The sequence below is a fragment of the Lucilia cuprina genome, chromosome 4, assembly GCF_022045245.1.
Source record: "Lucilia cuprina isolate Lc7/37 chromosome 4, ASM2204524v1, whole genome shotgun sequence".
Taxonomy (NCBI): Eukaryota; Metazoa; Arthropoda; class Insecta; order Diptera; family Calliphoridae; genus Lucilia; species Lucilia cuprina.
In genome coordinates, this window is record NC_060952.1 from 13505301 (window position 1) to 13520303 (window position 15003).

The 15003-nt window shown below is 28.9% G+C and overlaps 1 protein-coding gene across 4 annotated transcripts in view; it reads left to right on the forward strand.

The window, feature by feature from the left end:
- The window catches only part of LOC111681558 (discs overgrown protein kinase), a 20016-nt gene extending 10941 nt beyond the window's left edge, over positions 1-9075 (forward strand). For 3 of the 4 annotated variants that reach the window (XM_046948205.1, XM_046948206.1, XM_046948207.1), the window contains exons 2-3: positions 5820-6026; positions 6094-9075. In XM_046948205.1, coding sequence (XP_046804161.1) covers positions 6166-7482 — 1317 coding nt within the window. In that variant the 5' untranslated portion in view covers positions 5820-6026; positions 6094-6165 and the 3' untranslated portion in view covers positions 7483-9075. Of the gene's footprint in view, positions 1-5819; positions 6030-6093 lie in introns of all 4 variants that reach the window. The other variant, XM_023443405.2, reaches the window with a different exon arrangement.
- Positions 9076-15003: the final 5928 nt, after the last annotated feature.

The window sequence follows — 15003 nt, forward strand, 5'->3', positions numbered from 1 at the left end:
CTTAAAGGAAAAATATGCAGAGTTGTATTTTAGGGAAAAACTCCAACATGCCCTCTCAAATCTGCATATTTTTACATATAAGATCAAATAAATTACATTATTTCAATCCTAACGTTTTAACAAATTTCTCATGTTTAATTTTACTTAAATTCTTAGTCAAAATATCAGCAGTCATTTCATCCGTTGATACATAGCGCAGTTCAATTTGGTTAGATTTTACAACCTCTCTTACATGCTGGTATTTAACATCTATATGCTTGCATCTTCCATGGAATACAGGATTCTTTGCCAAGTGTTGTGCGCCAATATTATCACCATAAAGTACAATTGGTTCATCATTTGGATAACAATTCATCTCCTTCAATAGCCTTTTCAAATATATTGCCTCCTTTGCTGCTGTTGACAAAGCCACGAACTCAGCTTCAGTGCTACTAAGTGATATATTAGGTTGTTTTTTACACTCCCAACTGAAACAACTACCTGCTAAGAAAAATGTAAATCCGGTGTAAGATTTTCGATCTTCCGTGCAGCTAGCCCAATCTGCATCCACAAAACCAACTGGGGGTTTATTTGTCTTGGAATATTGAAGTCCAAGATGTTTGGTAGTACGTAGATACCTCAAAACGTGTTTGGCTGCCTTCTCATGTTCTACATGCGGATTTTGATTTCTTTGAGCCAGTTTACAAATTGAATGTAGAATGTCCGGTCTCGTACTTATCGCCAAATACATTAATGTTCCAATCAATGACTGATATCCTTTAACATCTATTTGCTCACAATTTTCGTCATTACAGGAAATTTGGAAACCTGGGTCAAGGGGTGTAGATGCTGGTCTAGAATTTTCCATGCCGTAGTCCATCAAAACCTTTTCTATATATTGAGTATGGCCAACGCTAATTTTACCAGTATCTCTTTCACGTTTGATTTCCATGCCAAGGAACTGCTTTACATTGCCGTTATCTACCAGTTTAAATTTGTTCGCAATACCATCTTTAATAGAGTGTAAATCAGCATCTGCCGAACAAGCAATCAAAATATCGTCCACATAGACAGCAATAAAATTATATTTTCCATTTTCATGTCTGGTATAAATACATGGTTCACTGTCACAAGCCTTGAAATTCATACTACGAATAGCGGCATCAAGAGTAGTATTCCATGAACGCCCCGACTGCTTAAGTCCATAAATTGCCTTCTTTAAACGCAGAACTTGACCTGGATACCTTTCATCCTGAAATCCATCAGGCTGCTTCATGTAAACTTCTTCATCCAACGTGCTATTTAAATAAGCTGTAGATATATCTACGTGATGGAGATATAATCCCTTCTCAGCCGCTATAGCAAAAATCAATCTGATACTTGAATACCTTAAGACTGGTGAGAACGTTTCCTTAAAATTAATGCCGTATTCTTGGCTGCACCCTTTGGCAACCAAACGAGCTTTAAAACGGGTCACACTTCCTTCTTCATTTTTTTTCACATTGTAGACCCACTTGCAACCTATGGCTTTCTTACCTGGAGGAAGTTCAACTAAATGCCAGGTGTCGTTCTCCTGTAGTGCTGTATATTCGCAGTTCATAGCATCTCTCCATTTTTCGGAATAATTACATGAAATGGCATCCTGGAAATTTATCGGGATAGTAATTTCTTCAGCAAGGTTGATCATGTTGTGCACCTTTCTTGGACGTCCGACATTACCCGAACGGATTATTTTAGGTCTTCCACGAGATCTTGCACCACTAGTGCTCGGTTGTTTATCTTCATCATCGCTGTCAGACTCAAACCCCATAAAACCAATCTCCGAACTCGACTCATATTCTTCATCTGTACCAGCTGAAGTTTTCTCAATAATTTGTTCATCCTCTGCTGGTGTATCATTATGTGGAACCGTAAATTCCATGATATCATTTGTGGTCTTCGGTACAAAAACATTTTCGCAAAAAATCACGTCTCTTTTGTCTACAATTTTTCTCTCCTTAACATCAAACAATCTATATGCCTTTGCAGTTGTAGAATAGCCGACGAAAATGTAGTCCTTGCCTTTTGCCGAAAATTTTTTCGTATGAGTTTTATCCAAAGCCACAACGGGAGAACCGAAAATTCTAAAATGAGCCACATTTGGTTTCTTACCATGCCATATCTCAAAAGGTGTCTTGTCCGTCAGAATTTTGGTTATCGAGCGGTTTCTAATGTACACAGCAGTGTTGACGGCTTCGGCCCAAAGTATCTCATCAACGGCAGAATAAAGGATCATACTTCGTGCCATCTCAACTATCGTCCTATTGGCTCGTTCAGAAATACCATTTTGCTGCGGTGTGTACGGCACTGTTAGCTGTCTTTGTATACCGTTTTCTTCCAAAAATTTGTCGAATTGGGAATTCACATATTCTCTCCCATTATCGCTTCTTACACACTTAATACTGCGATTCAATTGTTTCTCAACAAATAATTTGAACATTTTAAATTTATCCAAAACTTCATTTTTGTTCTTCATAAAATATACAAAAACATATCTGGAGTGATCGTCAATAAAAAGAACAAAATACCGGGAGCCGGAAAGCGATGGTTTATTCATAGGGCCGCAAACATCCGTATGAATTAAGTCCAATAAATTTTCCGCTCTGTTCTGATCAGAAGGAAATGGTTGCGAGCAAATTTTGGATTTCATACATGTTGTACAATTTAAATTTCGTGGAACATCCTTAATATTCAAGCCACTTACCGCATTTTTATTAATTAAATCACACATACTCTTGAAGTTGAGGTGGCCATATCGGTTGTGCCAACGTATAGCATCGTCGTTCGAAAGTAGAAAATTTGACTGATGGTATTCAGTGAACATAAATAAATTAGTTTTGTTTACAGCTTCTAAAATTATTTCACCCATTTTATTTACTATTTTCGCAGAATTATCATCAAAACGTACAGTACAGCCATTCTCAACCGCCTTTCCAACTGATATGAAATTTCCAACCATTCCAGGAACATAAAGAACTTCTCTCAAAGTTATGTCGCCATCTTGAGTTTTTATTTTAACATCTCCTTTACCTTCAGCTTCTATGTAACTATCACATGCCAATGCAATTTTCTCGTTAGTTTCAACGTAATTCACAAATAAGTTACGTTGGCAACACATATGAGACGTTGCGCCGCTGTCAACACACCAAGAGCTTTTGTCAAATGTATTACTGTTGCCAGCTGCAAGCATTGCAAATGATCGATGTTGTTCTCTTGTGTCGTCGCCATTTTGTTTCGTACCCCTACAATTTTTTGCTAGGTGTCCACGCTTGCCACAATTATAACATTTAACTTTTCGACCGTTACTATTGTTGTTGCTGTTATTATTGTTCTTGTTTTTCATATGTTGTTTTGATCGAGCTACAAAAGCCTGTTGACTTACAACTACAGCCTCATCACCATCACCATGTTGTATGCGTCGATCACCTTCTTCAATTAACTTTATCTTCAGCAAATCTAACGACGGCAGGGAATCTCGTGTCTCTATTGCTATGATGAAATTTTCGAAGTCCTTGGGTAGACTTGAGAGTAAAATAATTACCAATAGCTCCTCAGCAATTTCAATACCAACTTCTGCCAGCCGTTCGGATATTTCCGTAAATGAATTTAGGTATTCCGACATAGACGTTGTTTCCGACATACGTAGATTTAAGAGTTTTTTGTAGAGAGTAACTTTTCGTATTGGGCCACTTGGTCTATAGACATCCCCAAGCTTTTTCCAGGCTTCTAAAGCTGATTTACAATTCTTAATATAGTTTAGCTGGTTTGTCTTCACTGAGAGAATAATGGTTGCAAGTGCCTTCTCGTTCTTTTGTTGCCACAACTCGGACTGTACTTTGTCCGCTGGCTTGACAACAGTTCCATTTGCAATGGACCACAAATCCGATTGCACCAATATGCACTTCATTTGGACACACCATGTGTCATAATTACTGTTGTCCAGTTTGTCTATTTGGAATGTTGATGAACTCATCATCGCACAAATTAAACACTTGGAAAAATCCTCAAATTAATTTTTAGTTACTTTTTCTTTTTTTATAAAATAAACTTAAGCTCTTCTGGGCCCAATAACCTGTCGATTTAAAAGTTTTATTAAGAATAAATGAAAAAGAATTGAATACAAAAAAAGCAAGTCTTAAATTAAAGAGATAAAAGAAAAAGAGATAAAAAAGGAACTTAAAGGAAAAATATGCAGAGTTGTATTTTAGGGAAAAACTCCAACATGGAGAATAGCACTAGATTTTTTTATCTAGTTAAATAAATTTTTCTTCGATTTGGGGCTATTTTTAGAAATAGCACTAGAATTAAATATCTAGTTTAAAAATATTCATTATTATCAGATTTGGGGCTATTTCGGAAATAGCACTAGATTTGTGTATCTAGTTAAATATATTTTTTCCCTTCTTTAGATTTGGGGCTATTTTAAAAAATAGCACTAAAATTAAGTATCTAGTTATTTACTATTTATTATCTAAAATTTATTAAACTGTTTTAATTCTTTAAAAGGATTTATTTTAATAAATCGAAAATTTTTTAAATGTCTTTGGTTCCTAATTTTCGTTTGCTTTATGAAAATTTATTTTAATAAATCGAAATTATAAAACTGTTTTTATTTTCTAATGCTCATACGCTTTATGAAATTTATTTAAATTTTTTCCTTTTTATTTAAGTTTTCATACGCTTTTTGAAATTTATTTTTATCAGTACAAGTTCATTTGGTTAAGGGATATTACCTTGTTTAAATTTGTAGCGCACAAATCAATCATAAAAGCTGAGATTACTGTTTTCTTTTGTTATTCTCTTTTCCCTTTTTTGTATGATTATTGAAACCACTCAAACAAGAACATAAACATAGCCTGTTGGCCATAATCGGTTATAAATTTCTACTTAAAAAATTTTAATTTTATTTTTTAATTTTAATTTTTTAATTTTATCTTCCTTTTGGAAAATAAAATCACGTACGAATTCATTAAACAGACTATTATGAAATTTTGTCCGTTTTATTTATATTGTTTGATGTGGCTGTACATGTATTTATTAATTTTAAATACACATAACTTTTTAATTTTCGCAATTTTTTTTCGCAATTTTTTTCTTTTTAATATTAAATGTCACTACGGTAACCCTTTTTTCCTTTATCTTATCGTTTTGTTTCTCCTTTGTGTGCGCTCTTTTTATTTTTATTTAATTTTGGTGTGAATACGATTTTAAGAAAAAAAAATCATTAAAATTTTTTTTTAATTCGATTTGAAACATGTGCCATCGATTGGAACGTAGTTTCACACGATGTTATAAGTATGTGCAAAAGAATGGTACTTTCAAAAGATTTACGAATTGTCTAGCAGTTGTCATCGTCCTCCTATATCAATTCCACTTTGGGCACATCATCGTGACATATCTCAAAGGATGCGCATGTAAATACTTAAATTTTCATCATGTTTATAAAATTGATAATAGCTTCGAGGGTACGTCGATTTTCTGGTAAAAAATTTAAAATAAAATCTTACGAATTAACCACCATATTAAGAATCAGTGGAAATTGTCAACAATTCATCATAACTAGTATTTTTTTTAAAGAAATTTTTAGTTTTTATTTTTATATTTAAGAATATATGTATAATTAATAAAAATAATAAAATACATTGTAATTAAAACTGTACTCTAAGCCAAAATTGAATAAACCACACCTCCTTTTATTATTTTCGTTGTAAACAAACAAAATCCTATTCACGTGTACAAACCTTTTATAAAAGCTATAAGAAAAAAACTATTAAGTTACCATCTATTTTTATTATTTACAGATTATAAAATCAATAAAGGAAATCCTATAATCAACTCCACAACATCTCCTCCGTCGTCGTCATCATCGCTTTGGTCACATACACATAACAGAAATAAAATAGTAGAAGCAAAATCTCTAGAAATTTAACAAACAACATAAAGTTGTTATAAAAACAAACAAAAACAACGTAGAATACTAAAATATTTGGAAAAAAGCAAGAAAAAAAAAGGTGAATATTTTAAAAGCTCTAGTATAATAATTTGTAAATTTATCATTGCATTATTTACAATTTCAGATTTACGCCTCGTCCTCTTCTCCTCCCCTTTTGTAAAAATCAATAAAAATAAAACACACACACAGACACAATGGAGTTACGTGTGGGTAATAAATATCGCCTTGGACGCAAAATAGGCTCTGGTTCATTTGGCGATATCTATCTGGGCACAACAATTAACACAGGCGAAGAGGTGGCCATTAAATTAGAATGTATACGCACCAAACACCCACAGTTGCATATTGAATCAAAATTCTACAAAATAATGCGTGGTGGCATTGGGATACCGCGGATTATTTGGTGTGGCAGTGAGGGTGATTACAATGTTATGGTTATGGAATTATTGGGTCCCTCATTAGAAGATTTATTCAATTTCTGCAATCGTCGCTTCACACTGAAAACCGTGCTGCTATTAGCCGATCAAATGATATCACGCATCGATTTCATACATTCGCGTGATTTCATACATCGAGATATAAAACCGGACAATTTCCTTATGGGCTTGGGCAAAAAAGGAAATCTCGTATACATAATTGACTTTGGTCTAGCGAAAAAGTTCCGTGATTCAAGAACCATGAAACACATACCGTATCGAGAGAATAAAAATCTTACCGGTACCGCTAGATATGCCTCGATCAATACACATTTGGGCATTGAGCAGTCAAGACGTGATGACTTGGAGTCTTTGGGCTATGTGCTCATGTATTTCAATTTGGGAGCACTGCCCTGGCAGGGATTAAAGGCCGCCAACAAACGACAAAAGTATGAGCGTATCTCAGAGAAGAAACTATCAACTACGATCATTTCCCTGTGTAAGGGCTTCCCTAGTGAGTTCATAAATTATTTGAATTTCTGCCGCCAATTGCATTTTGAACAGCGTCCCGACTACTGTTATTTGCGCAAACTGTTCCGTAATCTGTTTCATCGTCTGGGTTTCACATATGACTATGTCTTCGATTGGAACCTATTGAAGTTCGGTGGACCACGCAATCCTCAGGCCATACAGCAGGCTCAGGATGGCAATAATGGACAGCAACAGGATGGCAATGGCCAACAGCAGCAGCAACAACAGACGACCCAGCAACAGCACCAACACAGTCAAAATCAAATCAGCAGTGGTGTGGCGACTGTGGGCGCCAGTGGCACTCAGCAGCTTATGAGCAGCGGCGGTGCAGGCGGTCAAACATTGGTTAGCAGTAGTGGTGGCATGATGGGTGCTGGCTCCCAAATGCTAGTAGGCGGTGGCGCTGGTGGCAACGGCGGCCTCACTATGGATGACTCAATGGCTGCCACGAATTCATCACGTCCTCCCTACGATACACCTGAACGTCGTCCCTCGATTCGCATGCGCCCTGGTGGTGGTGTTCAGCCGGGCGGCGTTGTTACCGATATAAGAAATGCAAAATAATATCTTATCTTTTAGATTCTTTCTTTATTGCTATCAATCTATCGTCGTATATGTTTTTCTTTTTTACTTGCGTCTCTATGTTTAAAAAAAGAAAACACACAAACAACTGATTTGGAAACAAAAAACACCGCTCGTGTGTCTGTGTGTGTATGTCGTCGCCCTAGTTTGTAGGAACTTGTATATTTTTTAGATGTTTTTTTTTAATTTCATTATTATAACAAAATGCAATTATAAGTTTTCCTTTTCTTCTTAGAAATTAAAGAAAAACAATTCGTTTCATAATTTCTCATCATCACCAGCCAACAACCATCCTCAGAATTTATAAGAATTATTTTTTGTTAAATAATGAAATGAAGATTTAATTTTGTAGAGAGAAGATTATGAAACTGGTAAACCACTATTTAGGAATAGAACTACATATTTGTTTTTATTATTAGTAATAATAATTTTTATTTAAAGAAAAAATTAAAAAAAAAAGTTTTGTGAAAATCCGGGGAAAAAAGTGTGGCTTGCTTTAAAAATGACGTCTACTCTTAGATTTTGTAATTTTTAACACTACAACTTAAAGGGGAGTAAGAATCTAAGCAAGTTATTTTTTTTTCTTTTGCTTTCTCTTCTCTCATCTAATAATAATATCATCTTCTGTTAAACAAAAAAATAAAACGAAAATTATTATTTTTCCTTAACAAAAAAACGAATATTAATTAAATGTTATGCTTTATTTTGAAATGAACAGAAATATACTATTATACATAATACTACATATAATTAATTTACCTTATGATTATTGTAATTTTATACAAATAAATGAAGTTTAAATATAAACAAAAACTAAAAAAACAATATCTTCTCTCTCACTCTCGTTCTGACTTTCAATTTGACAAAAAATAATAATAATAATAAAACAAATTTAATAATTTAACAGAACTGCAACATATGCTCTAAAAGAGATCATTTAATTTAAAAAATAAAATTGTACATTATAAAAACACATTTTACATATGTATAACATGGGTTTGGTTTACTTTAGACAAAAAATGTTGATACACATTGTTGTATTTAAAAGAGAATTTTAAAGTGCATTTCTTTAAAATGTTAATAAAATTTGTTCAACTGTTTTGATTCTTTCTTTTTTTAGAAAACAACAAAATTATAAATTAAAATTTTTAACAAAAAAATTTTAAACAAATTTCGAATTTCATTTCAAAAAGTTGATCTCAAATTTTATTTCTCTTTTAAATTCATGCTAATATAAGGGTAGATATTAGGAATATTTAAAAACTATGTTTTTTTTTTTAAATCTATATTTAGTTGCACTGCCAAACATTTTCTCCTTGGATTACATTCAAAAATTTCTCATTGCTTATTTAACAACAAAAATTAAATGTCTAATTTAATTTCAAGAAAAATCTATAAAATATCCAAGTGACTTCTAAATACTTTTGAATCTTTTCAGTTATATTTTAAAAACTAACCCCAGTGTATCAACATTTCATGACCACAAATTTCCTTTTTTATTTTTATTATTCCCTACAAGCAGAAATATTTGTTTTTATTGAATAAATCTAGATGTAGATCCTACATACTAACCAGGAAAAAAGCCCTATAAATAATATTAATAATAATAATTAACAAATCATCTTAGTATATAGGATACAAAAATCAAAATAATACAAAAAAAAAACAAAACAATTAAGCAACATTAATCAGCTGTAAACAAATTTTATTTTTCATTTATGTTTGTGTATAATATTAATAACAAATGTATAAATATCCTAAATACACAAACAGCAAAACCAGAAAAGAAAACTTTAGTAGTGACTTTTTGATAAAGTTATATTATTATTTGAATCGATTTTGTTTAAGTTTCTATGATTAAGACAGGACAACATTTTTAATTGAAACTATTTAATTTAGTTACATATTTCGATTCTACTTTAAAATATGTCAGTTTTTTTTTCATTTCGATAAAGAAGCAAAATACCGAAACAATTTTAATTTTGTTCGTATTGGACAGATAAAAACCTTAAAAAAATTACTAAAATGTTTACTTTTCTAATTCTCAATTACTCCATCACATAAGGATTTTCAAATGTCGCGTCATACGTAAAGTTTGAAAAAGCACATTTTTAAATACGCTATAACAACGTGAAGGCACCTTTCATCTGACAGTCCAATCACCATATAATTTCGGTTCTTTGGTATGTGGGTTTCGATTTATTTCAAATTTTGTTGACCTGTGATTAAGCCATAAGGTATTAAAAAATTTCTAAAATGTTTTATAATTTGGAAAATATGAAAAATACCTTAAATTTAAAAGATGAATAAGACCCTAAAACGTTTTTAACGTTTAAAAAGAAAAAAAAAACTAATTAAATTTCTTAGTTTAAAAATGCAGCTAGTTATAAAAAAAATCAAAATTTTATCCATCTTTATATTTTATAAAATGTCTCGAACAAGTCACTATAAAGATTTCTTTTCAAAAAATATTTTTATATTTCTGTGGACTATAAGAAAATAAACTAAATTTTACAACTGTTTAACAAAAGTGTTTTTATTAAAAAGAAAAAAAAATACACTAAAAACCAACAAAAACAAGAAAAAAAAATAACTATGTATGCAATATTTGCAAAATAAAAAAACAAAAAATTTAGTAATGCAACAACAACTCACAAATTTAGTATAAAAATAAAAAATAAAAAAAAACACAAAAAAAGAAAAATAAGAATCTTAAAAATGGAAATGAATTCATAAAATTCAAAAACAACAATTTAGTTTAAGTTAAATAAAACTATATTATAGTTAGCGTAAAACAAACAAAAGTAAATTAAATTAAAAATAAATATATATTTCTAATTTCTTTATAAAAAGCTTATATATTTAAATAAAACGAAAATTAAAAGTAAAAGAAAAACAAAATAAAACCAATTACTAAATATATTTCATTATAGACTTTATAACTGATACATAAAAAAATTTGATTTGATTTTTTCTTAAGTAAATTCTTTAAATTTTAACTCTAGTTTGCTTTTTAATTTAATAATTTAAACAGATTTTTAACGAAATTTTTTGTTAAATTCTTAACTTTTTGAATATTTACCATTTAATTTTGAAACAATTATTATTTGTTTTATTTGTATATTAATTTTATACATATAAAAATGAACTCATTAATTTGTTAAGTTAATAATTGATTTCTTTTTTAATTTTGCATATTTCATAAGCAAATCTAGAAACAAAAATAAAGTTTTATGCCCTAAAATAAAATTTCAGTTATTATATATTTACTTACATACATACATATAACAACATTTTATTTAAGTTTTTTTTTTCAACTCTAGGCTTTTTTTAAATTGTCTAATTTCTATAATTTTCCTCTTATTCTCTTTAACCCTACTCCCGCTACTAGCATTTAAAACAAATTGAATTATATATTTTTTTTAAGTTATATAGTATATTTATTATTATTATTTTTTCAAAACATTTTTAGTTTTTTTATTTATCATTTTATTCATATTCATTGGCAATTAGTAATTTAATCCTAAAATATATATAAATTTTGTCTTTTTTTATTAATATATTAGTTTTTAATAAATATTTAATATTTAAAAAAGTAAAAAATATAGTATATAAATATGAACAAAATAAAAAATAATATTTATCGTAAAATAAATATACTTTATATAATAAAATAAAAAACCCAACACATTAATTAATAATAATAAACTAAAAACAAAATAAACACTGTAAAATATTAATATAAAAGTAATAATAAATCATACAAAATAAATTTAATACCTAAATATACAATTCTATATATAAAAAAACGTCATATGTTTCTTTTTTTAATTAAATTTTATCTCAGTGTCTTTTGTTATGATTTGTTTTATTTTATTACATTAGTTTAAATAAAATTTATTATTTATATTTTTATTAAAAATATATAAGAAAGTTGCAGCAAATGTGTTTGCAAGTTCCAATTGTTCACCACAGTTTTAAACATTTACATATTTCTTCATTCTTATCTTTTTAGTTCAAAATTTCTTTTTAGTTTAGTTCAAAATTTTCTTAAAAGATCACAAAACCTTTTCTATATTTAAAATTTAAATAAAACATAATATTTGCTTTGCGTTTATATATCCTTCAACTTCGTGAGAAATTTGTAAGTCTCTAGGCATTTCTGGGATAAACATTTTGAACAATTAAAACAAATTACTTAGGGAAGTTTGTTAAATAAACTTTAAATCACAAAAATCTGTCAATAAATAACGGATATATGAACAAATTCCTGAATATATGTATTTGGTATATTGTTAATGTTCCCACCGAAAATGATTTTTTTTTTTTGTGAGCTGGATCAATGGTATTCCTACGAATTGTTCTAGTGTTTTACAAAAGTAAAACCATAGTGTAAGAATTGCATTCTGAATAAAACTATACAATAAAGGCATGCACAAGACAACATAATGTGACAATTTGCTGTCGCATTGCTATCTTGTGCTGGCCTTTACTGTACAATAATATAAAAGTTGGGTTATTCTGCGATGGCAGATGGTGACGTCTATGAATGACTTTTGTATCTAATGAGTTCGAGAAAGGGTCTAATTGATTTTGCACGACGACAATTTCGATATGACAGCGCTCTTCCAAAATCTTTCACATGATGTCAACGTTTTTTAACATTACTTTGTGTAAAATATGGAAAAGTTTAAAACCCTAAAAAAATAATTTTTATCCAAACAAACTCATGAGTTCTTTTTTATACAAACTTTTTAAACCCTAATAAACATAGGTAATATCATGGTAAAAATATCATATTTTTATCATGGGTAATATGTATTTTAAATAAGGAAGAGAAGAATGCTTTCGAATGTATTAAAAAATATATTTAATAATCATGCCTCAATTCTGACAATTTTGCATACAAAAAAATTGTAAGTTGACAACAACACAGGTATAATATTTATTTGGATTTTTTTTTGAATTCTAAATTTAGGGACATTAGAAAAATGTTGAATATTTATATCAACGCATCCACGAAATTCGAATAAAATTTAAAATACTGTAAGAAATTCGTTACGATAAGCAAATTAAATTTTTAGAAAAGAGTGAATGAGAAATTCGAATTTCGAAAGTTAATATCTTATTTCTGTTACAGATTCTGATCTGAACGGTTAAACTTATTAACTTTATAAAAATGTTGGTACATAAAAAAAACTTACGAAATTTAAGAATGATTTTCAATTGTCCATCCAATTCACAATCGGTGTTGTATGGTTTTATCGTTGTATTTCGTAATTTTTTATTATTTTTTTGTTTTTAATTGAAAAAAATGACAATGATACTACTTCGATTGTGAATTGTACATGTTTATATGAAAATAAAATAATTTTTTATTGAAAATTAAAAAATAATACTTTCAGGTCCGAAAGTGATTTTTTAATGAATTACTGAAACGAATAATTTCTAAATACCACATTTGTAATATTTCGATAGACAGGGGTTTAATTCCCCATTTAACCTATTATCAAAATGGTGAAAACTGTATTAAATTTTAAGTGATTTTTTGTTTGTCACAATTTAATAAGCAAAAATAATAAGCTTGTAATTGAACCTATTCCGTGCGAAATGCTTAATATAGACTTGTTTATTTTAAAGTGAAAAATTTCATAAATTTTAATTGCTCTTACAACTGTTGCATAATATTAATATTTAAATATCTATTATATTTTTTTATTTTGTATTAAAAACAAAACTAAATTTTAAATATAGCATAAAAAAATCTGTAGTGTAAATAAATATTTGAGTAAAAAATAAAAAAAAAAAAAAAAATAAAAAATTAACTGTGTAAATTTCTAAAATAAAACAAATTTTAAATGGCATAATTAATAATTTATAACCGTGATAAAAATGATATAAAATAAAGCAAAAACTAAAATAAAAAAAAATTAGCATAAAATATTTAAAAGAAACACCTCTAAATAAAAACAAAAACCATACATACATTGACCGAATACAGTTTGCAGATTTTGTGTAGAGAGAAACAAATAATTTATTGTTCACAACAACTACAACAACAAAATAATATTGTTTCTTTCTCCCCAAAAAAAAATAGTCCATAATGAAGTCCAGGAAATTTCATTTTGAGCAAAACCAATTTAGATATTAATATACAAATAAAGAAACAACTATATAATAATTAATTTATATTTATTTATTAAGACGACATTAATATAATAAAACAAATAGATGGGATATTAATAAAATAAAATATTTTTTTTTAATTTTTAAGGCTTCTCTTATGTGTAAATTAATAAAAAAAGAAACAAAAAAATAAATACAAATATGTAATATTAAATAATAATTTTTATGTATCACTAAAAAAAAAAAAACTACAAAATAAATGAAAATCAACAAACAAAAAACAATTAGAATATTAAGAAAATATACCAACAACCAACCATTATTCATTTAATTTCAAAAAAAGCAAAAACAAAAATTAAAAAAAAATCACATTTAAAAGCCCAAAAATTAAAAAATTGAATGATTTTTAACAGTTTGTATAGCCAAATTGTAAAGCATACTTTTGGGGTTGTTTCAAAACAATCGGATCAGATTTGACAAAAATTATTGATTGAATAAAACAAAATAAGTTTTGTTCTATCAATGAAGTATTTCATCTCAACCAGTTTATTTTCTTTATGTCCCTAAAAGTATGCTTCTTAATATAGTGCAAAACAAACTGTTTAATATTTTGATAATTAAACGCAGTGATACCAAACAATTATATTTCAATAATAAATAATTCAGAATAAAGAAATTAATTAAAATATTATCTCAAAATCAATACAAAAGCCAACAAAAAGTTATCCAATCTTAATACTAAAAAACAAACATGAAAAAAAAAGAAATACACAAAACTGAGAAAAACAAAGAAATAAAAATGATAAATGGTAATAATAAAATGAAAAATAATTTTCAAAATGCATTTTTTTATTTAAAGAGGTTGGGAAATTCAAAAAGTCAATGTTGCTTTGATTTTGTTATCTACTCTAACATAGGTGCTTACAGAAGGTAGAGGTTGATAAATAAAGTCTCTCAATGAGATGGCGGGACATTCGATATCACCCTATATTTGGATAAAGACCGCAGCTAAGTAGGCTGATATCGGTTATCACTGGCCACTGTAAATTTGGTAAACATGCTAGACGCAATGGTCTTTCGTTCAATGATTATTGCAGAAATTGTCAAAACGAGGATGAAGAAGAGACTGATACTCATCTTCGCTACTTTGGTGGAGGTCAGATTCCGAACGCTTGGATCGACATAATTTGGTGATCTATCCTATTTGTTAAATATTCAATTAGAAAATCTTATGGAATTCATTAATCTGACAAAATGGGTGTGAATCTAATATTCACACTGTTTCATCCATGGGAACTGGCCTGGTGTTTCTTTTCTCCTTCTCAAAATCTTACCCCTATTTGCCAACATCTCTTTTTCCACTCTTCCCTATCTCTC